Below are 26,550 nucleotides of genomic sequence, written 5' to 3'. Positions count from 1 at the left end.
GGGTAAACCAGTTGGTAATAGTGACCAAAGTGTAATTAAATTTAACATTACTCGAGGAGAGGAGATACCAAAGAAGCCCACTACAGTAGCATTTAACTTTCAAAAGAGAAGCTACACAGAAATGAGAAGGCTAATTAAATGGAAAATAAAAGGAAAAGTCTCGAGAGTGAAATGCCTGCAAGCTGTTTGGAAACTTTTTGAAAACACCATAATAGAGGCTCAAATTAAATGTGTACCCCAGAAAGAAAAAAGAAAAAAAAATAGAGGGCCAAAAAATGCCACCAGGGGTAAATAAGTAAAAGAGGCGGTTAGAGGCAAAAAGGTAACCTATACAAATTGGAGGTCGAATCGTACTGAGAAAGGAACATAAACTCTTGGCAAGCCAAGTATAAAAGTATAGTTAAACAAGCCAAAAAAGAATTTGAAGAGCAACTATCATGAGACACAAAAACTAACAGCAACAAATTTAAGTACTTCAGAAGCAGGAAGCCTGCGAAACAGGCAGGGACGACTTGACTGAGGTGCTAAAGGAGCACTGCAGGAAGAAAAGGCTGTTGCAGAGAAGCAAAATGAATTCTTTGCATTGGTCTTTACTTCAGAGGGTGTAGGGGAGATTCCTGCCTCATGAGCTATTCTTTTTAAATGTCAAATCTGAAGAACTGTTCCAGATTGAAGCATCAATTGAGGAGGTTTTGGAACAAATTGATAAATAGTAATAAGTCACCAGAATCAGATGGTATTCACCAAAAAGTACTGAAGGAACTCAACTATGAAATTGCAGAAATACTAACTGTGGTATGAAACCTATCACTTAAATCAGCCTCTGTACCGGATGACTGGAGGATAGCTAATGTAACTCCGATTTTTAAAAAAGGTCCAGAGGCAATCCTGGCAATTACAAGCCGGTAAGCTTAACTTTAGTACCAGGCAAATTGGTGGAAACTACAGTAAAATTTTTCTGGGGAAGAGTCAACAAGGCTTTTGTAAAAGGAAAACATTCCTCACCATTAATGCATCATTCTGTTTGCTAACAGAACATTTCCTTACATTTTTACTGCTATTTTTTATTTTGTTCTACTTCATCGTCTCATAGTTTCCACCTTTCTGTTCATATGAGTGTCTGTACTACATTGTAAAGCAATATTCTTATTATGCAATTCTATAAAGTGTTTGCAATAGTTGAATAGCTTCCCTTATAACAAGCAAGATGTATTTGTAATTAAAAATTCAAAATAAACATAGGAACATCTTAATGGTAACAAATAATGAGTTTGAAATGGCCAGAATAATTTAATGGTATTATAATTTTTTCTGTTAAGTAGTAAAAATGTTGCAGAATGTTCTGATCTCCAGGCTGCTGGGGTGGAATCCTTGCATCACTGAAATCAATGGCAAAATTCTTAGTTACTTTACCAGTCAAGATTTCACCTCTGTTCTCCAAAGTAATCAAGGCTAGCAACATTCCTGAACCTCCTTCCCATCAACACTTTAAAGCACTTCTACTGTTCTGAGCAAATAAAGTGACATTAATGTAAGGTTTTTCAAATCAAATTTCACTTCAGATGCTATTTCAGACACTTAAGAGCAAAGCCTGAACAGGTGTTTGTGTTATCAAATGTAAGTGATCTCACTAAAATCTGTTAAGAAAAAGAATGAAATGATTTATTTGACTGGGAAACTAAATCATGCAAAATATCTAGTATTTGTTACTACTGTACAATTAATTATTGATAATAAACACAAGGTGCCTCATTGCCAATCCTGCATACAAATGATTGCATCAGCCAGTGATGGGCTCCTGTTCCTAACCTAAAGACATCTTGTCATAGCGTTGTTAGCTAATGGAGTTCTAACATGGCTGAATGCAGCAGCATTCATAAAACTATGCTACTTGTTTTATCTTTATTTAAAATAATTGACATTTTAGATGGTGTCAAGATATTGAATTACATTATTAATTTGCTTTAAGAAATTTTGCATAGTTACACTGATTTGTGGCTTGAAATTAGCAAGACATGATTTTAAAAATAAGAAGATACACTAATGTTTACTATAAATTTCAATTTGAGTTTTCTTGGTTTCTGCTACATTTTTAGATGGTGTTGAAAAATAGAAACCTTAGAAATCTATCACCTTCTTGCCTGCCCTATTCACCCATAGCCAACTTTATTATTTTCAACACAGTCAAGGCTTCCTGACAAACAATTAAGCCAACAAATACATGGTTTTGAATCCCACCTTTTGAAAACTAGAATTGCAAAAACATCTCTACAAATATTTCAAATCTCATCAATAGTCTCTACAGAATCATTAAACGTATTTGATTTAAACCAGCTTCAGACCTATAGTTTTCCAGAATTAGAAAATTATTTATTGGATTATTGTAGAAGCTTGATTTTCTTGAAATGATGGGGAACAGTCTGCTACTCATCAATCTATGAAGTAGTGACCAAGTGCAATACTCTACAAACAGTAAAGTATCAGTTATTATTTAAATTTATACAAGACATTAAAGAGCACCTGTGCAAAATACGAAAGATTCTAGATGCCTTTGTCGTATATTAAAAATACAATCCAACTAATACAAACAAAAAAAATCCTATGGTAGCCTCCCCAAAACCTAGAAGGTAATTGGGGGTTGGGAAGAAGTACTCTTAACCAGAAAATGCAATCTGAAACATAGCCAGATTGCAAAGATCAAATGATGGGTACCCAGTCCAGTAGGTTCCCTCATTCCTGTTGAAGCTGTTCCATTTGGATAAATATATAAACAATTGCACCAGAGAGAGAATGACTCTAGTTGGGTGGTTAGGGCACACTTCTTAGAGATGGAAGACCCTGGCTCCAGTCCTCCTGCTCCAAGCACTCTTTCATTATTTAGCCACAGTGGAACAACTTCAACAGGAGGGACTGAAGGAGCTCCACATTGGAAAGCTCACAGCTCAGTGGTTAGAGTACTCTCCTGAGAGATGGGAAGACACCTGTTCAAATTGTTTTTCCCTCATTAGTAGAGAGGGAAAATTGAATCTGGGTCACCCACATCTCAGGCAAATGCTTTAACCACTAGCCTAAATGCTACATGCTGAAGGTCGGGGGTGAGGACAGGCGCCACCACCTCCTCTAGCTGTTTTGCATGGTGTGAGTCAGGTACCTAACTCATTCCTGCAAGAAATGCCTTAGGCACCTGACTCCAGCAAAGATGTGCCTGTGGGTGTATTGCTAAGCAGAGATAGGCTTCTCTCTACAGCCCAGACTTAGACACCTATCTGTGAGAGAGGGCCGGGGCTTAGCACCCCTCTTGCTTTTGGCTAGCTTAGGCGGCTCTTTGCCTTGCTTGTGGCTTTTTTGGATTGTATTTTAAGACCTCTCTGTCTCCCCTTTCATTGTATACGGAGCCTATGTGCCTAAAGTGGCTTTTTGGATCTCAGTGTTGTTCCTATGATTTTCTAGGCTCCTAAATATTAGGCGCCATGATGCTCAGCATTGGAATGCCTATATTCCTTTGTGGATCACACCCTAAATGATTATAAAGGCCAGCAAGTGTTCAGTTGAAGGGAAATGGAAGAGAGAAGCAACAGGAAGGGACAGGCTCCTTGTCCACGTTTGCTGCCCCACCCCCCCAAGAATTCGTGGATATATAAATGTAGATATATAAATACGAGCAGAGCTCATGCATAATTAACAATCCTTAACTCACAGGAAATGCTGCAAAGTCCTCTGTCTCTGCAGGAGGATGAAGAAAAATATTGTGGTGCTAGAACCCACCCCTGTGATTAAGGTGGTGCACTTGGACAGAAAAAGACTCTGCCAGCTGCTGAGGACCTCACCTCTTCAGCCTGTAGATAAGCATTTTTGCAGGCTGGTTTATGCCTCCCTGTTGAGTGACTGCAGCATTTTTGGTGTCTGAGAAGATGTGTTTTGAGAAGAAGGCATATCACTTCCCTGAAGGGGGACAGTTGCTACTTCTAATTTCTGTTAATGTGGTTTTTTTTTAATCATTTGTGTTATGGAAATGCTTAGAGGCCCCAATCCACAATTGGGTCCCCAGAGTCACATAATGAAAAGATGTCCCCTGGCCTAGTGATCTTATAATCTAAGTACTGATTAACTTTAAGGTTTCAAGTATTTTTAAAAAATTCATCTTAGATATTTAAAATAAATTGACTTAATGTCATAGAAAAATAAGCCACAAACTCCAGTAGTACTTGTCACAGTAACAGCCCTAAGGTGCAATGAAATTCTAGTTCTAACTATGTAACCTTAAACAGGGGGTAAACATCCCTGAAGAGCTTAGAATCCAAAAGTACAAGAAACAGCAAAGAAGATGGCGTGTGGTTTTCATAGTGGAAGGATTTACAGGATAGGTGGGCCTCTTGGTGAATGTTAACTAGGAGTGTTAAAAGAATAATGGGATGATGAAAGGCGGCACTGAAAAATAAGATTGTGAAAGAGGTAAAGGATATTGGAAAAGCTTGGGCAGAATATTGGTTGTGGAAGGGGATTAATATTTTTAGATGAAAGAAGAAATAGTGCCTTGAATTTGGTTTGGAAGCTAGTAATGGATATTGAGAGATGTGGCGAAAACAAGAGTCAGAGTAGTATGAGAGGAAAATAACCTTCACAGCAGCAATTTGGATGGTTTGAAGTGATAGGCAAGTTGAGAGGCAGGTAGGCTGGAGGGGGAATTAGTATAGTTGAGATGAAAACGATTAAGGATTAGAAGGAATTAAAAGAAAGGGATCAATTTTTAGTGGGATTTATAGTGAAGGAAGGTGCACTATTTGGTAAGGGCCTGAATACAGAGGAAGAAAGAAAGAAAGAAAAGTCAAAATGGCTTCAATTGAGTGCTGTGGAGGATGGTGCGAGTTGTCAACATTGGTAGAGAAGTGAGCCAGAGGAGGAGGGTGAGGAGGAAAGTTATCCTCAGATTTGAGGTGTCTATAAGGTGTCCAGGGGATGTTTGAGCTGCTGATGGAGATGCAGAAATGGAGAGAGGGTGAAAAATCAGGATAGAGAGGTAGATTTAGTAGTGATGAGTATAAAGATAATGGATAATAAAGATAATATAAAAGATAATAGATAAAAGAAAAAGTTGAGGTTTTAAGAGAAGATGTAGTTCCCCCCAAGAAATATTGAAAGAGAGGTCATTGAGATAAGAATCCGAGGCCTCATCTACGCTGAGCTTTTTGTGAAAATCTCCCACTGCTACAGTACCACTAGTGGCAGTGCTAACATGGAATGGCAGGTTGCATTTTGATCACAGCATTTATTACACAGGGTTAGATGATGTAGTATAGCTCAAACACCAGTGTTTTTAACACCAACTCCAACCATTACTAGCAAAAAACCTAAAATATAGGCACCGTCTGGAGAGTTCAAAGTCACTGAAGGCCATTGAGGAGAGTATGTGGAGAATGAAGCAGTTAACAAGGTCAGAGGTCAGGTCAAACAGAACAAGGATAGAGTAGAACTGGCCAGAGGTTGGTAAAATTTGTAAGTGGATTTCAGTGGATGGAAGAGTACAAAAGTAAGATTGGAAAAGAAGAAATCTGGGGGCTTTGAGTAGATCTCTGAGGGAAAAAAAAGGCAATGGAGTGCTTGCTGGCGAGGTGGGAAGATGACTTTTTTCAGGTTTTGAGGAATCTGGAGAAGCAGATAGATTAGAAGATTTTTTCAGAACAGGAGAGGCAAATACATATTTGGAGATGGATTCTGTAATGTCTTAAAACATACAGACTTGATGAGAAGTAGTAGCTTAGAGGAAATTATACAATGCTCATTCTTTTTCCACTTTTTGAAGTGTTTCACTTAATTACACTAAATTTTCTTTTGTTGCATATTCTAGGTGTAGAAAAACAAACTTGAAAATGCTGTCGAGACTCTTTCGAATGCATGGCCTTTTTGTAGCCTCTCATCCATGGGAAGTCATTGTTGGGACTGTGACTCTCACCATCTGTATGATGTCCATGAAGATGTTCACTGGCAATGATAAGATCTGTGGCTGGAATTATGAATGCCCAAAACTTGAAGAAGTAAGAAGTTAAATTTATTTTGAAACAGTTAATCTACTACGTAACCCTGAAACTACTCTTAAAATGCTGATTTTTCTCATAGAATAAGGGCAGAGGGAGGGAAATGGCCTAAAATTTTAGAAATGAAGTAATTCTCCTCGTGCTAGCCACCATAGAAAGGAATGTCTGCATAATTTCCCCATTTTGGATGTGTATAGCTATAAGCAATTAGTAGACAGTGTGACGCAGTAGGTCTTTATTAAATTGAACTCTTAATCATAAGACACTTGGTGAACTAGGAATTCTTGGCGTTAACACTTACATTTTTTGCAATATTTAAAGATTTTAAAATGTGATATAGTATGGTCACTTATTTTTCAGAAAATAATTACACATTTTTATTTTACAGCTTCAATAATTTAAATGTATGGTACTTTTAATTGTTAAAAATTCATTGGTTTTTAATATAAGAGCCAACTAAAGCCATCTTTATTTCAAACAGGATGTTCTGAGCAGCGACATCATAATCCTGACAATCACGCGCTGTATAGCAATCCTTTACATATACTTCCAGTTTCAGAATCTAAGGCAGCTTGGATCAAAATATATTTTGGGTAGAGTATCTTATTTTGTATTTGTTATTTGTTACCTTAGTTTCTTAGTTGGAGAAAAGTGTTAGTGAATGTTATAATATAAATGGTCACATATATAATGGAATCAATCTGCCCCTCTAACAGGTAGCAAGATGAACATTTCAGTACTGCTTAAAAGTGAAATGATTCTTTATTAAAATTTTGACTGTCTCATAGGTTTGGAAAGACAGAAGTGAGGTGCGAGTATATAACTGTTGTTTTAAAAAAATGTAATTATTGAAGTGTGTATTAACAAAACTTGAAATAACTTCTGTGAGATCATCCTCTCAGATTTCTCATGAGGTGCCTTTTTCCAGTGAGTAACCAGGAGATTTGTGGCTTGGATTCCTTAGGATCTTTAATTTTGTTAAAATGCAGTACTAATCACACTTTTGAAGTGCCATAAACTGTGATTCTCTTTGGGGAATCTTACAATTTTTTAAAAAAAAGAGTATTCACATTTAAATCCCAGTTCATCAGAACTTTGCACGTGCTTGTGATTTTCACATAGATTGACAAAAAATAATTGAAATTTGCGAAGAAAAGAGGAGGAACTTCTCCAAAGAGCATGTGTTTTCAAATGTTCTTATTAAAGGGCCAAAAAGACTAGTGTGTACCAAAACTAACCAAAGTTAAATACATTTCCCTTAGACTGAACTCCAGCCCCCATCCATTGCCTTTTCTCCCCTCAGCATACAACCATACGAGTTTTCAAACTGGATTTTGTTTATATGTTTATCCCCTTGGTAATTTCTTAACTCTGTAATTAGTTAATTAAAAACAAGCTATATTTAATTCAATCCGGAAATGATGGTTAACAATTTAAATCTGTATTTTAAAGCTCTTTTGGCTTATGTATTAATTCAGAAGGAATTTAAACTTGCAATTTCACAATTATCTTCAAACATTATTTCAATGATTGAGGAATAGTGGAAATCAGAAATTAGATTAAAATGTGGTCCAGGGCTAAATCCTAGAACTTGAAACATCTTTTAGAAAAGACAAACCCAGAGTATTAACAGTGAAAACTTAGCCTAAGAAAATACAGTATGAAAAGCTGAAGCAAAGCTAAACATCTTCATTAACCATTTTAATTCTGTATTTTACCTATGCATAATAAACATGCATTTGTCATGCTTCCTGGGGCTTGCTCTCTAATAACAGAAAAATAGATATTTTACCATGATCATTCATAAATGATAGGGTTGGAAATGTCCTCTCTCTTCATCATATTCAGCCATTGGTTTTAAGCAGGATTTCTGGACTCTCTAATAAAATATATAATCTGAACTAAACCCATCCCTCCCAAACTGAGATTAAATTGGAGCACAATATTGAAAAGTCTCTCTCAGCTAGTGTAGCAGTTAAATACTTGAGTCGGAGATACTTGTTTATTGCTGCAAACGAGAAGAATGGAGTGTAAAATCATGTGAAAAAGGTCCTTTGGAAGAAGGAGAAAGTTAGTTTGTAAAATGTTTGGGTTTAGGGGCCTTCTTATTTTAGTCTGGAATGATCTAAAAGTGCAACTCTTACAATTTTTTTAAGGTATTGCTGGCCTCTTCACAATCTTCTCAAGTTTTGTTTTCAGTACAGTGGTGATTCATTTCCTAGATAAAGAACTGACAGGTTTGAAGTAAGTATTGCATATTTTCAGGTTTTTAAAAATTTAAATAGCTTGAAATCCTTGTGCTTATGTTAAATCATGTTTTAATTCTAATATAAAGCATGGCTCATTCTGGTCTAAATTATGTAAAGCTCTGTAATTGATAGATTAACATGATTAGCTACTGCTTCAAAAAAAGTTTGATTTTTCCATTTTGTATAATGCACAAGTTTGGTTTTTTTAAACCTAATGTTATTGGATCATTAATGTATTCCTCTATGTCTCTTGTTTCAGTGAAGCTTTACCATTTTTCCTGCTTCTGATTGACCTTTCTAGAGCCAGTGCATTAGCCAAATTTGCACTCAGTTCCAACTCACAGGTCAGCCTTGCTTTTTATGATGTAGCTATTGAATTTAACATCTGAATATTAATGCCTCATGAGACATATATACATACATACTAATGCTATGTCAAGTGTTCCTACATAATCCTACAAACACTCAAGTGAATAGTTTTATTGAGGTCAATTGAATTAGTCAGGTGAATAAAGTTGCTCATGTGCATCAGTATACTTACAGGATCAGGCCCTGTGACTGTAGTGGAAACAATATTAGCAATGCTGTTTAGTGAGTCTACAGTTCCCAGACAAAAACATCATTAGAATTAAGTTAAGATTGTAAACTGTCACCAACTAAAGGAAAAATGTTGTAGTGGTCTAAAGAATATAATAAAAAGTATGCAGAAAATTTGTAAGTAAGATTAAAATAATAAAAAGAATGGAAGTACACAAGTACAGTAACCTGAACAAACTTAACAAAATAAAGTGTAAAATGTTCATTGGTATTGCAGAGCATGAAGTGGATTTTTGTTAGCACCCAGGCACTGTGTGGCATCTGTTGTGGACTCCATATCTAATATTTATGCAAGTCCAAATCAGCGTCCTCTCCCATCTCCTGGATTTGAACTGTGTCAAGAATCTTTGCTTTTTTCGAAGATACGAAAACATAAGAATGGCCATCCAGCACCATAAATAGCTAAACAGGATATAATACTAATTATGAGTACAGTAGATGGCCTAAGTTCCACAAGGATTTCTCACTATTTGGAGTGTCCTATGTGAAATTAGTGCAGAATAGATTTCTGGAGTTTTTAGTGTAACAGTTTACACGTTTAAAAAATAAAAAACTAGTAAATCCTTAGTTCTCTCAGGCATGTTAGTGATTTTCAGTTGCCAGTTCTCTGCTCTATTTCGTCAGACTTTCATCTTATTCCATACCAGGTCTGAGACTACTGTTGTGATGCTGATTCCATGACAGTAAATCTGTTTAGCTCTGTCGAACAGCTAATTAAATCCCTCAACACTAGTTTTTACAACCTGCATTAGCCCTGTAAATGATACAGCATTTTAATAAGGTTCAGGCTTTTGGATATTGAGATTTTTTAAATCTAAGAATCTAGATTTAATTCTTGTGGAGGAAGGAAGGCTCCTATTTGTCCCTCACTACAGTATGCTCACTATAATGAATCCCTGGGGATCCATTTGTTCGTTACAGCCGGGGGATCGTTATAGTGAAAGAGCCCTGCTGGGGGGAGGGGGCAGCTGACACCTCTAGCCTGGCAGTGGAAGCTGAGAGTTCTTTTGGCCCCATGGGGTTGGGGAGGTGACAGCTCCTCCGGCCCCCGGGGCGACGGTGGGGCACTGAGCTCCAGGTGGGGCCAAGGGAGCCGTCAGCCCCATAGGCTCCAGGTGGGATTCAGGGACTGGGTTCCCTATAGCCCAAGGTTTGTTATTGTGTAGGGCATTATAGCAAGGGTATACTATAGTTTTGTTTTTTTTTTTAAATGTCCTGAGTGGAAGAATTATTATTTTTTCATAATGGGGATATATCTGCATACAAACATACCCCAGTGGAATTGTCTTTTTATTATTGAAGACATGAGTGGCTTTTTTAAAAGTTGATTATACAAGTAATAAGACAAACAGGAAAGATGTGTTAGTGACATAGCCTTTGATCTGGAATATTCTAGGTTTCAGTATAGAACGCACAACCATTAAACTATTAAAAAACTACTAAACTACTTTAAAAGGATCAGAACTCAAGTAGACTCATGCATAGACTTTAAGTGTTCACTGATTTTTATCTTAACAAAACTTTGTGTCCTAGTCTCTTTAATAAATATTACCAAAGGTCTATCTCAATTAATGTAAGAAATTTAGAATAACTACCAGCTAAGGATGGAGAGCTGTACAGTCAGTACATAAATTGTGAAACAATACAAATTATTATCAAAGGTTAACATCTTGGATTAATTAAATGATTAAAGTAAAGAACAAAATCAGCCTTAGGAGAATTTGAGAAATGAACCCACATGTCTGTATTAAGCCATAGATTCACATACAATATGCATTTATATAATCAAGGTGTTAAACCTTTTTAATCCTCTTTATTAATCATGATTGCAGCTCTTTTTTATGAAGAAAAGATGGGAGCTCATATTCCTACCTTGGGCCTATTGGCTCTTTTATCGTGTTGTGAGGGGTTGGGTGAGAAATGTTAAGGACAACAAGTCTGCTTGACCTGTTGTGCCTGCTTTTTTCACATTTTATCTGAACCTCACTTTTTTGCTTAATCACCATGGTCTACAGTTCACTTCCTCTACACGAATCAAAAGTTCATGTGATTCATCCCATTCTCTGTCAGAGAGCTGTCTATTAGTATAACTTCGCAAACACATCACTGTTCGCATTTTGCCTTTATTTTAACTGAGGGAAATTCCTGTGTTTTTTAGGATGAAGTAAGAGAAAATATTTCACGGGGAATGGCAATTCTAGGTCCTACATTTACACTTGATGCCCTTGTTGAGTGTCTTGTGATTGGTGTTGGTACTATGTCAGGTGAGTAATGTAGTCAAGAGTCTAGTTATCTCAAGATAAAAAAAGAAAGAATTCACAGGTAAGGTGTCAATTATCTCCAGGTCCTCAAACAATAGATGTTCTTACTGGTCGTATTTCAGTGTCTTGGCACAATTAGGGAGCTATAGTCATTGCCTATATTTTGAATTTACAGTGGAGTCGCATCTTATGCGGGGGTTAGGTTCTAAAGTCAGCGCGTAAGGTGAAAATCGCATATAGTCAAAATTACCCTTGAAAATCCCTTAAATTGCCCATAAAGTACAGTATACTGTACATGGTTTTGTGTATACTGTACAACACTGTACAGCAATATGTATAAATGTCTAATATATACAGTCATGTACAGTATATAATAAAGAGTACATATGCAAAATATAATTTTACAGTATTTTAATTACAGCGGACCCTCACTAGTGCGTGCATCGCTATAGCATGGATTTGCATATAGCGTGGTTGTGGCGATGGATCCCAAATTTAAATATTTAAATTGGGATCCAGGGTAACGCGGCCACCGCTATAACGCAGTACTGCGCATAGTCCAGCGTTCTAGCGAGGGTCCAGTGTACATGAGAAAGAGAGAGATGGAAGAATGAAAGAATGAAAAAGGAAAACAGTAAACCTAACCACTCACCATTCATCCTGGATATTCTTGCTAGTCTACGACGACAATGATAATGGTGAAGTGGTTGGCTCTGGTTCAGCTCGAGAAGTTGATTGCATAGGCTCATCTGATGCTGGTTGTTTTTTCTTGAAAAACATGGTGATCGGCAACTGTCACTGTTGTCTCTTGAGCTGCTCAAACGTTTCTTGATACGGTCTCAAATCATCTGTAATACTACGTGTGATTTTGAGACTTTGTTCTATAGAGGGATCGTATTCAGAAATTAAATCATTCCAGTGTTTCACTGCTTGGAACACTTCAGCAAGTTTTTGAAGGTTCCAACTTGCTGGGTCTTCCTGTTCGTTGTCGTCATCTTCGTTTCTGTAGACAATTTTATCAGTTCCTCTAACTCTTCGTTAGTCAATGTTTCTCTATGGCCCTCAATTAATTCTTCAATTTCTTCCTCAAGGATGTCGACGAAGCCATCACCACCCACTTGCCTGGCCACCTGAACAATGCATTTCACTTCTTTCTCAATGGTCGGGAAACCCTTAAAATCATTCACACATTCTTTCCATAGATTTCGCCAATGTGCATTGACTGTTTCAGGCTTGATTGCATCCATTGCCTGTTTAATATATGTGATGCAATCGGCAATGTAGAAGGACTTCCAACACTCCATCACATTAAGATTGGGATCAGCATCCACAGCACTATGTATCTGTGAGAACGTAAGCCTCATGTACGTGGTCTTAAACCAGTGAATTGTGCCTTGTTCGAGAGGTGTTACGAATTACACCTGGTAGGACACGCACACCAATGCTGCGAATTACACCTGGTAGGACACGCACACCAATGCTGCGAATTACACCTGGTAGGACGCGCACAGTTCGAATCTAGGCTGAGGCACAGAAACAAAGTCCACAACTGCAGAGTTCCCAAAAAACACTAAGTTTATTACGCTCGAGTGTGGTGCCCCCCTGCTAGCCAGGGGGGGACCATGAATACAGATTATACAAAGGTTATATATTTTTTAGCAAAGCATGTTGCCCTCGTGCATCGGAAACCTTAGCCAATAAACAAACCTTTGTCTTATCTACCACCTATCCCTGCTTGGTGCATTCCTCGTGCTATACCAGTATGTTAATTACACAGCATGGTCCTAAAGCCATGCATCAGTAACTTTTATTATCAGAATGGGAGGCCTCACATCAAGGCCAAGAGACAGGGAGTTAGAGACTGATAAAAACCAGATACTGGGAGTCAAGGCAGGCTGGAGACAAGGAGGAAGATTTTCACAGGGATTCAGTATCTAAGGATCACTCCTCCTGGTGTATGATGTGCTGGCATTTAAACAATGGTGGGCCCCAAACCAAAATGGAGTCACATGTGCTAACTTTTCCTTAACAGTCCTCCCTTTTTTTTTTTTTTTATGTCAGTAAGCTATATTTGGGCTGAGTAACCGCGCTGCAGGGTTAGCAACTGCCGACAGCACATACTGCAGCATTGTAGGCATACAAAAAATAATGCAAAAACAATAACAGTAAAAAAGAAGTAAATACAAAATACGCCGTCCCCAAGTCCCCACATCCGGTAGCCATGAGGTGAGCCAGTCCCAGACCTTCTGGAATCCGGGGTTGGTAGTGTCGAGGCTGATGTGGTGGAATAGGGCTGCCTGTTGCTTGAGGATGTGGATGTCAGTTTCCACCCTATGGTGCTGATTTACAAATACACAACAGCTTGAATTGACCAGAGCACAAACCCCGCCCTGATTTGCAAGGAAATAATCCAGGGCTAGGCGGTTTTGCAATGTAGTTTGGGATAGCTGGGTGACTTCAATTTGAAGGGCAGAGAGAGCATCTGCAGTAGCATTTGCCATTAGTTCCAAAGCAGCTGAAATGTTAACTATAGCTTTTTTTCAGCTCGCTTACTCCCAACCATGGCAGAAACCAACGCACAAAGGAGTGAAAGCCTTTGGGCCAATAAGAAAGGGGGTTTAAAGGAATACTTCGTTGGTCCCTCTATACTAGATTGCGGATCTCTCCCCGGGTCAGGTTCTGGTGTACTGTCATGGTGGGTACTATAGCCCCTAAGGTACATGTACCACACCATCCTGCTGGGAGAACCTTATAGGCTGTGTGATTACATAACCAATACCAGCCAGACCCCTCGGGGACGGGCCACGGGTTCTGGAGTAGGTAGAGGGGCCTCCCGCACCAGAGCTGATTTGGGTGGTGTCCTTGGCACCCCACAAAATTCCCTACAAAAACTGTATTTTCTATGCCCTTACGTCATGACACACATAAAGCATAATTACTCTGGGCCACCATATCAATAGACCATATTTGAATTGTAACATTCCAGTTAAATGTAGTGTTTGCCCATAGCTTAGCTTGGAGTGTTCGATTAAGGGGGATAGGTACCCCTACCATGGGACCCCCTGACCTAAATATGTGGGGGTACGAATACAAATCCAACACTGCGTTCGATTTACACCCTGTTTGATAGCATGGGTTAAATTCAAGAAGCTATTGCCCTCCCATCCTTGTACTGGACTTGGAGAGGGAGAGGACCCCCCCCAGGCAAACCATACCAAAGTCGACATCCTCCCCTGTACTATACAAAAAACACTACCCCCAATGTAAGTCCAATAAACAGGAACACAAAAAGTCCTGGTGGGCTGTGAAGGTCCCAGTAGCTGGAAAGCTTAGTCCATGGGTTGGTCGTGGTGTTCATTCGTGAAGTGGCTCATCCAATGGCTTGTCAGGGTCAGGTGGGGGTCCCAGCGCCAACTTAACGTAGCTATGATGGATCCAGGAACCTTTACCTGCAAAGGAGTGGTGGCAGATGGTGGGAGTAATGTTCGTTGCTGTAATGCGTTTTTGGTATTTATACTTGCCTACAAGCACAGGTTCCAGCCTCTGGAATAAACCCACCCCACCACTTTACTTCACATTCCCAAGAATACATTCCGCAGCTTTCTCCCTGCCAATGTACAATGCTCCGTCTTTGCCATCAAGGCCAATTCTCAGTGTCTTTTGCAGTCAGGAATCCTTGGATTTTGGTGGTTTTAGCAGAGCAGGCGTTTCTTTTTTTTTGGAACAGTCATGGTTTTGCATTCTACAGGGGAGAGGTTACTAGCACGTCACCCTGTAGTGCTTTGTTTTTTTTTTTAGCAAATACTGAATGCAGGTTAGCTTTGTCAGTGGACAAGGGAGAGGTTACTAGCACTTCACCTTGTTATTTTTTTGCTGTTCAAAAGGAGGAAAGAAAAAAAACCCAGAAGGAGGGACAGGCTGATCAGTAGTCGAAGTGAAGTCACCTCGAGGTGGAGGGGTGTTTTTGCAGTAAGAAGCATGGGTCTAGGCAGTCAGTCCTTGGCACTTCACAGCGGTGTTGGTAGTTAGCAGGACTTAATAAGGGCCTTTTCAGCATGGGGCCAGAGTAGTCTTTTGTTGATGGACCTTTATGTAGACCCAGTCACCTGGTTTTAACAAATGGCAGGTTTGCTCAGGATTCTTGAAGCAGGACTTCTTTTACCTGTAAATACAGAGACCTAACACATTTCATTAATGTCTGGTAGTGTGTTGCAGATCTCACAGCTGCTTGGGCACATTTAAGCCCCCCTCTTTCTTGGCTGTTAGCCAAATCCTAGCTGTGAGTAGTGTCCTTGGGCAGGCCCGTGTCTTATCTTTGGACTGAGCCTGCCAGTTACAGCGTTGAATTAGCTCGTCCTCCGTTTTATTTTTTTTCCCCTTCTTGGCTTTTATTAACCTGCAAAGGAAACTTTCACTTTTTACTTATACACCTTTGTTTAAAAAGGAACACATGTACATTGCCCATTATACAGCACTTTAGTCTTATTGTATAATGTATGCCACATACACCCTTCTAGGAAAATGACTTTATTACAGAGCTTTGGAGCAACAAGCCAGGACAAGCACACCCACTTTTGAGGAGTCCACTTGGTACAACTTCTGGTGTCCAATAGCTTTCCTCCCTTCCCAGCCCTCTGGCTAGAAATGTGAGGTAGCCAGAAGGATTTCATGTATAATATGGGGAGTGGGTTAACCTTTCATGTCCTTGCTTTCAAAGACTGTTGGTGTGCAAATTTTAACAACAATTTTTTCAATTAAAAGATCTGGCCAATGAATTTTTTTTTTTTTTTTTTTTTTTTACTTAAGCAAATGTATTAAACTTTAGTATATCATATTTTTTGATATTATCCAAACACTTTGTATTCCAAGTTGAATAAAACAAGTATCTGCATTTTGATTTTAACCCTTCTATTTAGTTTTAAACTAAACTGTCCTATGAAAAATTAAACACAGCAATTCTGGCCACAAGACAAACACCACAAGACAGGACATAGAACACAGAACAGAATTCCTATTGTGCCAGTAAATTCATGAGATGTTGAATTGCTTTTCAGCTGGCATCAGTTTTTTTCTGATTTTCTGAAAGACAAAAAAACCCCACAGATCTACCCCTTTTGGGCAGTCAGTCATTGCTTAAAATATTTCCTTTTTATACAAATACCTTTGTTAATTGCAGGCAAAACAGAGGAATTACCCATATTTTCTTGTATTTGTTTTATAGGCAGCCCAGGTTTCAGTGGCCTCTACCTTATCAGGTAGGTAATTTACATTAAAACAAATGCTTTCCAGCTTGCTTTTGGATCCACAGGTTAAAGATTCTTACTTTAAAAAGGGCACAATAAACTTTACCAGACTTTTGATTGCCTTTTACTTTTAATTCCTGCTGTCAAACACACAGCGACCTGAAAAGGAAGACATCACCTATTGTAGCCTCTGGGAACCTAATAAGATACTAATTAAGTAGCACTGTATAATTGCATTTCTTTGGAAAAGGGCCCATTTTTTCCAAAATGGCTGCAAAGAAACCAAGAATTCTTTTTCTTTCCAGTATTTCACAAAGTTCAACTGCTTAATTCTTTCCAGCAACTAAAGAGTTAACTTTTTACTTTCCTTTCTTAAATCACTTGCTTATTTCCCAAAACGACACCCAATTAACTTAGATTTTACCATTCCAAGTATTATTCCGGGATTTATGTTTTCTATTCCTGTAATTATTTACTCCTCTTTTTTCACTATGACCTTCAAGTTTCCAACCTGTTTTCCAATCTCTCTATCTGTTGCCTGCCCGCTTGGGCCCGATCCTGTTTTTTTTCCTCTGAACTGTCCCTTCCATGAGCACCAGCTTTGTTTCACTACCAAATTAACAAGGAGGGTTCTTAACTAGCCACCAGCCCTCCTGGTCTCTTTTCTTAAATATTTTTACTTACAAGGGCTACCCGAGTCCTCCCCACATGAGGCTTGTCACCTGGACAGAAAGCTCGGCTAATTGGCAAGCAACGAGGTGACGGGCATAAGTCAGAAAGCCGAGGGTAAGCCGGAGGAGGGGCAGAAGCAGGCATAGCACAGAGTGGGGCTGGAGACCCCTGAGATGAATAAGAAAAGGAGGAGGAAAGAGGATGTCCTTTCGCATGCACATAAGCCCAGTTGTCCCATACATACCAATAATTCATCTGGGCTGGAGCTTTGTCCTCCAGCCTCCTTCTAAGCACTGTTAATGTATCCCCAGCAAAGGACCCATCCGGTGGCCATTCAACAGATGTTTGAGTTGTTAGTGTTGGCCACTCAACCTTACATAAAATAACAGCTTTCTTCCTGCCTAACCCATAGGTGCCAGAAATATTCCCCCCAATTCTCGAGAATTTCAGCCAAAGAGGTCCCCTTACTTATACTCTGCTCACAACCCATAATGGGCTACCAAAAGAACACAAAATGTGCCACCTTATCGCCTAAGCGACGGCTCACACACCCCCCTCCTCAGAGTTCTCAAAGGTGAACTCACCCTGTGCCGGCTGGAGCTGTCTGAGAGGAGGAGTGTAGTCTCGCTTGTTGGGGCGAGCCTAGAGTCCCATCTGGGTTGCCAAAACTGTTACGAATTACACCTGGTAGGACACGCATACAACTGCTGCGAATTATACCTTGTAGGACACGCACACAAATGCTACGAATTACACCTGGTAGGACACGCACACAACTGCTGCGAATTATACCTTGTAGGACACGCACACCAATGCTACGAATTACACCTGGTAGGACACGCACACCAATGCTACGAATTACACTTGATAGGACACGCACACCAATGCTACGAATTACACCTGATAGGACACACACAGTTCGAATCTAGGCTGAGGCACAGAAACAAAGTCCACAACTGCAGAGTTCCCAAAAAACACTAAGTTTATTACGCTCGAGCGTGGTGCCCCCCTGCTAGCCAGGGGGGACCATGAATACAGATTATACAAAGGTTATATACTTTTTAGCAAAGCATGTTGCCCTCGTGCATTGGAAACCTTAGCCAATAAACAAACCCTTGTCTTATCTACCACCTATCCTTGCTTGGTGCATTCCTCGTGCTATACCAGTATGTTAATTACACAGCATGGTCCTAAAGCCATGCATCAGTAACTTTTATTATCAGAATGGGAGGCCTCACATCAAGGCCAAGAGACAGGGAGTTAGAGACTGACAAAAACCAGATACTGGGAGTCAAGGCAGGCTGGAGACAAGGAGGAGGATTTTCACAGAGATTCAGTATCTAAGGATCACTCCTCCTGGTGTATGATGTGCTGGCATTTAAACAATGGTGGGCCCCAAACCAAAATGGAGTCACATGTGCTAACTTTTCCTTAACAGAGGTTGGAGGATGGAGGGGGTATTGTGGGGGAGAAAGACGACTTCAACATCGTTATGCGCAAACCAGAGTGCCGCAGGGTGGCCAGGAGCATTGTCTACGATCAGCAACACTTTAAAGTCAAGTCCTTTCTCTTCGAGGTACCACTTGACCTCTGGAATGAAACACTTGTGGAACCAATCCAGAAATAATGCTGCCGTCACCCAAGCCTTTTTATTTGATTGCCAGAACACAGGCAGGAGATTTTTTTGCCTTTTAGGGCATGGGGATTTGCAGCCCTGTAGACCAAGCCCAGCTTTATTAAATACCCAGCCGCATTGCCACAAAACAACACAGTCACACAGTCTTTAGCTGCTTTGAAGCCAGGAGCTTGTCTTTCTAATTTCGAAGTGTAAGTGCAGTTGGGCATTTATTTCCAGAAGAGCCCAGTCTCGTCAGCATTAAAAACTTGTTCCGGAAGATAGCCCTTTTCTTCTATGATTTTCTTTAATTGTTCGGGGTAGGCTTTTGCTGCCTCTTCATTGGCAGATGCAGCTTCACCAGTAGTCTGCACGTTTTTGAGGTTGAAGCGGTTCCTAAAACTGTTAAGCCAACTTTGGCTGGCTTTGAATTCCTTCTCATCAGAAGGCTGTCCCTCTTCGGCAGGAGGTTTGAACAGCACGTAGAGGCTAAGAACTTTTTCTCGCAAAGTGTTGCCTTCGATGGGCATATGTTTATGGTTCATGTCTTCCAGCCATAAGTTTAATGCCTTTTCAGTCTTCACTAAAGTCTGTCACACACCTGGCTCGTCACCTTAGCAGTTATTGGAGAACTTGATGCCACGGCTTGACGAGTTTCTCTCTCTCGAAACTTGATGGCACGGATGCTAGATTCATTGCGGCCATATTTACGCACCACATTGGAGACTGACATACTGTCTCTCAATAAGTCCAACACAGCCAGTTTTTCCTCCAGCATTGGAACAGATCGCTGTTTCTTCGGTTGAGCACCAGATGAAGTAGTTGGCTTGCGTTTAGGGGCCATGTTGTACAAAAAATACAGTATGTATCTTTAAACACTAGAATCACACTCAGCGCAGTGAGATGCTCACACTATGAGAGGCACGTGAGAACTGAGACCGACTGAGGGAACAGCAGATTCACATCTCACGCTCGCTCTGGGGCATACGCTCATTGAGTGGAATGGTGGGCGGAATATCCAGCACTACAATATTTAAATTGTTGTTTTTCTTTTTTTTTTGCCTAGCGCATATAGTTGAGTTTATGTAAGTTAAATGCGCATATGATGTGATTCCACTGTACTTGCTTTTTGTTATCTTAAAACAGATGTGAATAATATTGCAGGTGCTGATGACATAAAGGAAAATGTAGATTTCCATTGAATTCTTATAGGACACTGCATGGGTCAAGGGTCTCCTGCACAGATCACTTTACAGGGTTGGGATCTTATTTTGTACGCTGTTCCCTTACTATTTTGGGATGAACTGAAATCTCTCACTATAGTGGAACTTTTTAAATCTATTACACTTTCAGTACAGATGTATGAAATAACTATCACTTGCCTCCTTCATATTGTTGTAAGAACTAATGTTTCTAAAATGAATTACATGCTAGGGATTATTAGTCTGTTTTAACTGCAAACAGGCAAAGAAACTTCTACTTACATTTTTCTTTTCTATAATTTTTATCTTCATTGGCGCTGTAGATTTTTGTTTTAGGAAATGTAGCTACTAATCGTAAAAAGTAAGAGCTTTTCAGATGTAAATAATTCAGCTGTTTTTATTGGTTTGAAGACTTTTGTGCTTCTTTATGATGTATAAACAGAGTCTGAAACTGTGTGTGTGTGTGTGTGTGTGTGTGTGTGTGTGTGTGTGTGTGTGTGTGTGTGTGTGTGTGTGTGTGTGTGTGTGTGTGTGTGTGTGTGTGTGTGTGTGTGTGTGTGTGTGTGAGAGAGAGAGAGAGAGAGAGAGAGAGAGAGAGACACAAAGCCCTGGCTGGGATGATTTAGTTGGGGATTGGTCCTGCTTTGAGCAGGGGGTTGGACTAGATGACCTCCTGAGGTCCCTTCCAACCCTGAAATTCTATGATTCTTTGTTAACAAAAACATTGTTTAAACAGTCAGACTAAAAATTCCTTCCTCTCAGTTTCTCAGGTCTCATTCCTACTATTGTTGATGACATCATTTCATTAGCTCTCCAGCCCTCACAGAGGCTTCTAGGCTAGACAGGACCTGAATTTCTAATGTAAAAACAATTTTGGTGGGATGGGTTTGAAAAACCTTTCCGGCTACTTTTGTACATCAGAAAAGTGCACAAGACTACTTTTTTTCCCCCCTGAGACCTGCAGGGTGAGGTAATATCTTTTATTGGACCAACTTCTGTTGCTGAGAGAGACAAGGTTTTGAGCTTACACAGAGATCTTCTTCATGACCTGTCATCTTTAACCTTGAAAGCATATTTAAACCTGCCCATCTCAACCCCGTAGTTCTAAGTTTCAGCTCTGTGTGATTTAAATATACCTGTGGAAAAACCACGTAATGAAAACTTCAGTTTTCTTCTAATTACAGAAATGCTCATGGGGCAGACTAATTCTGAAAATATTCATAACATTTAATATCACTTCAAAACTTTTTTTAGTATAAAGCAAAGTTCAGAAGGAAGATCAGTAACTGCTCATATATGCAATGCTTACAAGAGAGTAGCCACAGATCAATACTTTTCCTGACTCCTTAAATACATGACAGACTACCTCTGCCCAAATATCACAGATTAAAGTTTACTTTGAAATCAACTTCTGGTAGACAGATGAATTAGGAGTCACAATCTGAAGCCTGCAAACTTAGAACCAGTCCTTCATTGAGAGCTTTAAAATACTAATGCTAATTTACACTTTAAATAAGATGACAGTAGTATTCTTAAAGGTACACCTTACAGTGTAGGTCCTCATCTTGCATTTGTAGATCCTAATTATTTCAACATCAATGCTTAATGTGCTCACTTTTCGCAATCTAGGGATGGGACAGTCAGTCCTTTTATGATGTACAAAGTCATGTTAATGTTGTGCTACCATTGTGATACCTTTTCAGCATAAAGAAAGCAAATTGTGTAAGATGTAAGCACAAAATGTAAGACTGTTTTTGCCTCTTTTTAATGTAGGAGTGCGACAGCTTGAAATCATGTGCTGCTTTGGCTGCATGTCTGTTCTTGCCAACTACTTTGTCTTCATGACTTTCTTTCCAGCATGTGTGTCCTTGGTATTAGAGGTAAGACCAGTTTCAAGATGGCATCAGTAGCATAAGAGCATGTTGGCCTAATGGTGGTGTCCTGTTTTTCTTTGTATAGCTATTTAATTTAAACTGAGAGATAACAATTTAGTATTGCACCCAAGTTTAGCCTTCACAATTTATATCCTATTATACATTTATTTCTTTGTTCAAGAGGAATCATAATCAAAGTCATAACTTGTATGGTTGTGGTATATCTGGAACAAAAACATGTCACCTTCAGTTGTTTTTAGATGTTGAAAATAATAATAGTATATAATCTTCCAGTTATCAATATTTAAAACTTGTAGTTGTTTTTTGTGTGTGTTCAACTTTATTCTTCTGCAATAGCTTCTAAACCAATAAGGTAATTGAATATTCCCTGTATACATATGTAATGAACTAATCTAATGAACATGAATGTGTGCTTGGAGGAATAAATTTCTCATAAAAACAGAGATAAATTATGTCCTGGGTAATATCCCCTTTTACAACTAACTCTGGAGCAGAATAGAGCAGAAAATTACACAGTTTCTTATACTACAGTTCCAGTAATTAACTTGAAAGGTCAGCATTCCAGTTTATATGATGTCCTTTAGCTTTCAGTATTAAGTTCAGGCACAATCTTACGCTAGGAAATGCTGTAGATCATATTTTGAGGTCTGTATTAGTGTTAATCTTGATTTCTGGATTTTTGATTTACAGGCAATATGATTTAAATAGTCAAAATTTGTTGCCTAATGTTACTCCTTCATTTGTATTTAAGCACCTAAGTGGCATGGATTTTGTTTTGTGCTGGGCAGCTCTCACTCTTGCTTCAGTGAGATTTGTGGATGCTCAGCTTCTCTGAAAATTGAGCCACTTCCAGGCCCCAATTCAGGAAAGCACATTCTTAAATATTTTCCTGAATGAGGAGGTTTTTGTGAACCAAGGCCTTATTTATTTTATGGATTTAAGGACTTAACTTTAGACATACAAATTTGAACATTTTGGGCTGAGAACCTCCTGCTTGGGTCTTAAATTTTCTGTTTTGTTCCTGTATTGCCACTGAGTCTTCAGTGTGGTATTAAGTGGATCAGATGTAACTACAGGCTTGTGTACAGGAGAAAGCTTAACCAATTTAACTAAAGGTGTGATTTTTAAATGATTTAGTTAAATTAGTGCAAAAGGCTGTATGGACACCCTTATTGTGGCTTAGGTTAAGTTGATTTGGATTCATTGTAAGCTAAACCAAAACAAGCCAGTTTTAAACCAAAAAGAAAGTGCCCAACATAGGTGGTTGCCATGGTTTAAAAACTGACTTAGATTAAACTTGGTACAGCTTCCTTGTGTTGACAGTTTTCTTGTATTTTCTAGTGACATACTATTAAAAAGTTTGCTTGCTGCTCTGTTTCTTCAAATATATGCACTGAACAGGATCTTTTGTTTTTTGTTGTAGCTTTCTCGTGAAAGTCGTGAGGGGCGACCCATATGGCAACTTAGTCATTTTGCCCGTGTTTTGGAAGAAGAAGAAAACAAACCAAACCCTGTAACGCAGAGGGTTAAAATGATTATGGTATGTGGGGTTTTTCCCTTTCTTTAGAGAAAAGCAACCATATAATTAAATGTATGCATAAATATTTCTCAGTTACTGTAAAGTTATATTCCCTGTCTGTTGTCAACAGCAGCTTTTAGTTTTAAACCTAGGAGGGCATGGGAAAGTAAAAAAATATTTTTTTTAAAAAATTGCTGCTTGTTACTAGATTTGCTGGCCAGTTACATCTGGAAACAGGTTTCACTCTTCTCTCTCTCTTTCCTTTTTAAGTCTCTAGGTCTGGTTCTTGTTCATGCTCACAGTCGCTGGATAGCAGAACCATCTGCTCAAAACAGTACAGCAGAAAATTCAGTGGGAATGGATGAAAATGCACCAAAGAGAATTGAACCTAATGTTTCTCTATGGCAATTTTACCTGTCTAGGTGAGTGAATATCTTGGTCCTTCTAAGTATTCTGTTGCATCTTCCACTTACTGGGGCTTATTCTCTGGTGCTTTCAGGTTACTTTGTAAGGCAAAGTACTTTGCAAAGCAGCCATAAACCCATCTGCTTTGGCCACTGTAGGATTTTCTACATATGGAGATCCTTGTGTGACATGGCATTCCATAGTCATTCCTGTACAAGCTCCACAGTCTAGCTATGGTCAGGGACTAGCAATCTTTCTTCATATGCCATAATGCTGCCTTAGGTCCATTGCTGATGTATTTCAAAGCAGGCTTAGGCAGACTGAGGATCTGCGGCATTATTTTTAAATTTTGTGATTGTACTACAGTAGATTTCATTTCTTAAATTAGTTCCTAAATATGAGTCTTTTATACCAGTTACTAAGTTAAACAAATCTTTTAACACACATTGCATAGCAGAGGAAAATTGGAGCTGACTGTGTGGAGAGATTGTGAATTTAATGGTAATTGATGTAGTCTAGTCAGGTGTTCAAACCAGCTTCCCTTCTCTCTGGGAACGTGCACAGCTTCTCCCACATGTGCACCACCCATCCCCAAGGACTGGGAAAAAGGGTCCTTGTCATTGTTCTCTTTCCTTGTGATTTTTTTCTAATGTTAAATTACTATGGGCTTGATTGTCAGAGGTTCTGACAACTCACAACTCAAAGTCAGTGGGAGCTGTGGATTCCTATCACCTCTGAAAATCAGCCTCTAAATCTCTTGATTCCTTACCTATTTAAGCGGCTTAATTTCTGTATCCACTAAAATAGCTGCCACGGATGGCAAGAGATGATAATTGAATCACACGACATTTACCAGGAAATAACTGTTAAATCAGTGATTTAGCTGTTGAATGGCACATGCCTTCTGAGCGATTTGGTATTACATTTCTCTTTGCTAGGGTTTCAACATAAGAATTGCTGTTCACTGTGGTTTAGTAAATATTTAGTGAGAGATGTTTCACGGCTTTTCTTCAAACATGCTGAACTGCCGTGCTGTTTCTTATCTAAAGTAACTTACTTAAATTATCTGTTACAAAGGGGGTAGAGTGATTGAGATTCTAATAACTGCATAAATTATGATCAACATATTGCTCTTGTTAAAGCAAATGGATGTCCCAGTGATACATTTTATCAAATGTAGCTATATACACAAGATTATATAAACATTGCTGGTTAGCTTTGTAGCAGTTTCTTGTTAGGTATTAGCTTGCATGTCTTGCTTGTTTGTTAAAGCAGTGTGAGTTTATAGTGATAAACAAACATTTTTTATATACTCAAAACACACTTAACTTTACTTCTTGTTTGATCCTCCTTCAGAATGGCCAGTTTGGACATTGAGCAAGTAATCACTCTTGGTTTAGCTCTTCTTCTTGCTGTGAAATACATCTTCTTTGAACAGACAGAGACGGAGTCCACACTCTCACTGAAGAACCCCATAACATCTCCCTTGATAGTTCAGAAAAAGATTCCTGATAACTGCTGCAGAAAACAATCTGGACTTGTAAAAAATAATCAGAAATCCAGCACTGTAGAAGAGTCTGTAATTTCCAAAGAGAGAAAAGGTAATATATATGCTTTGGGTATCTTAGGTACTGGGGCTGCTCCTGAAGGATCCAATGGTGGGGCTATTTTGCAACCAAAAAACTGTAGTCTGTTTGAGATTTTTGTAATCTAAATTCCTATTTTAATTTGTGTTTATGCAGTTGAAGTAATAAAACCTGCATTAGGAGAGCCATCAGCCAAGGCTACATTTGTGGTTGGTAGCTGCATCCCTACGGAAACTTCTTCACTCCTTAATAGAAAGGAGCCTGAAACTGAGTTGCCCAAAGAGCCACGCTCCACTGAAGAATGTTTATGTATACTTGGAAATGCAGAGGTAAGAAAAGAGAACTATAAGGTTTCAAAACCAAAAAATTTTAAGGAGTATTTTAAAATTTTACAGTGAAACCATTGTTTGTGGATACATTCTTCAGTTGATTGTATTGCTCTTACAATTGAATGTATGTGTAAATAGTGTGGCTTACTTACACTCTTAGTATACACCCATTGCAAAATGCACTTTAGAGATCATTTCTGGTCCAGTGGATTCCTGCTTTTCAATTATTTGTATACGTTCTGTTTCTTGAATGCATGCAGCCAAAAATTCAGTTTTTGCCCATTTTTGTAAACAAAAGATTTGTTACCATATCTTCCCCCCAAAATTCCATATCATGGTAGCTTTCCTGCTCATGAACAATTAGAGTGTTAGTCCATACGTCTATTAAAGGTGGCTGGTTGAGAGCAACATAAGGTGCTCAGTTTTCTTCACTCTCCACTCCCAAGCTGAAATCTCTGAGGTTATGTGGCTACTGATTCTGATTCCCCATGTGACAGAGTATTATGCTCCCTCCAGACCAGTGGTCCCCAAGCTTTTCATATCACACCTCCTCCCATCCCCCCGCACTACCCCCCGGTCTGCATGTCCGCCACAGGAGCTGCGGTCAGGAGCTGGGGCCTGGGGGAGGGTGGGGAAAGAGGGGAGGTGCGGACAGAGGTAAAGGGGCTGAGGTGGGGCCAGAGCCACGGCCAAGCCAGGGGCCTAGGCTGCAGGCGGGGCTGGTGGAGGGAGGGCTGGAGCAGAGCTGAGGACCAAGCAGGGCTGGGTGGTGCTCCCTCCCCACCTGCTGTGGGGGGTGGCTTGGGCCCCACATTGTGCCCCCTTTCCCCCCCAGGGGGCATGCCCTACAGTTTGGGGTCCACTGCTACAGACCACCAGACTTCCCCCTAATCCCTAATATGTACTTTACAGAAAAATTTCCATTTATAAACTTGTACATAATCT

General features: G+C 39.4%; 1 protein-coding gene and 1 long non-coding RNA gene across 8 annotated transcripts in view; one reads left to right on the top strand and one right to left on the bottom strand.

Annotated features, from left to right (window-relative positions):
* The window catches only part of HMGCR (3-hydroxy-3-methylglutaryl-CoA reductase), a 43,346-nt gene that overhangs the window by 2,475 nt on the left and 14,321 nt on the right, over window positions 1-26,550 (top strand). For all 7 annotated transcript variants that reach the window (XM_073344230.1, XM_073344232.1, XM_073344229.1 and 4 more), the window contains exons 2-11: window positions 5,846-6,032; window positions 6,514-6,625; window positions 8,189-8,276; window positions 8,541-8,625; window positions 11,037-11,142; window positions 21,645-21,751; window positions 23,190-23,306; window positions 23,556-23,707; window positions 25,047-25,291; window positions 25,433-25,605. In XM_073344230.1, coding sequence (XP_073200331.1) covers window positions 5,868-6,032; window positions 6,514-6,625; window positions 8,189-8,276; window positions 8,541-8,625; window positions 11,037-11,142; window positions 21,645-21,751; window positions 23,190-23,306; window positions 23,556-23,707; window positions 25,047-25,291; window positions 25,433-25,605 — 1,350 coding nt within the window. In that variant the 5' untranslated portion in view covers window positions 5,846-5,867. The remainder of the gene's footprint in view (window positions 1-5,845; window positions 6,033-6,513; window positions 6,626-8,188; window positions 8,277-8,540; window positions 8,626-11,036; window positions 11,143-21,644; window positions 21,752-23,189; window positions 23,307-23,555; window positions 23,708-25,046; window positions 25,292-25,432; window positions 25,606-26,550) is intronic.
* The window catches only part of LOC140911364 (uncharacterized), a 39,168-nt gene continuing 25,255 nt past the window's right edge, over window positions 12,638-26,550 (bottom strand). Inside the window, exon 3 of the long non-coding RNA XR_012158917.1 lies at window positions 12,638-15,301. This is a non-coding gene — a long non-coding RNA (uncharacterized lncRNA). The remainder of the gene's footprint in view (window positions 15,302-26,550) is intronic.

This window comes from Lepidochelys kempii, chromosome 5, assembly GCF_965140265.1.
Source record: "Lepidochelys kempii isolate rLepKem1 chromosome 5, rLepKem1.hap2, whole genome shotgun sequence".
NCBI classification, from domain to species: Eukaryota; Metazoa; Chordata; order Testudines; family Cheloniidae; genus Lepidochelys; species Lepidochelys kempii.
This window is presented reverse-complemented; position numbering and strand designations above follow the sequence as displayed.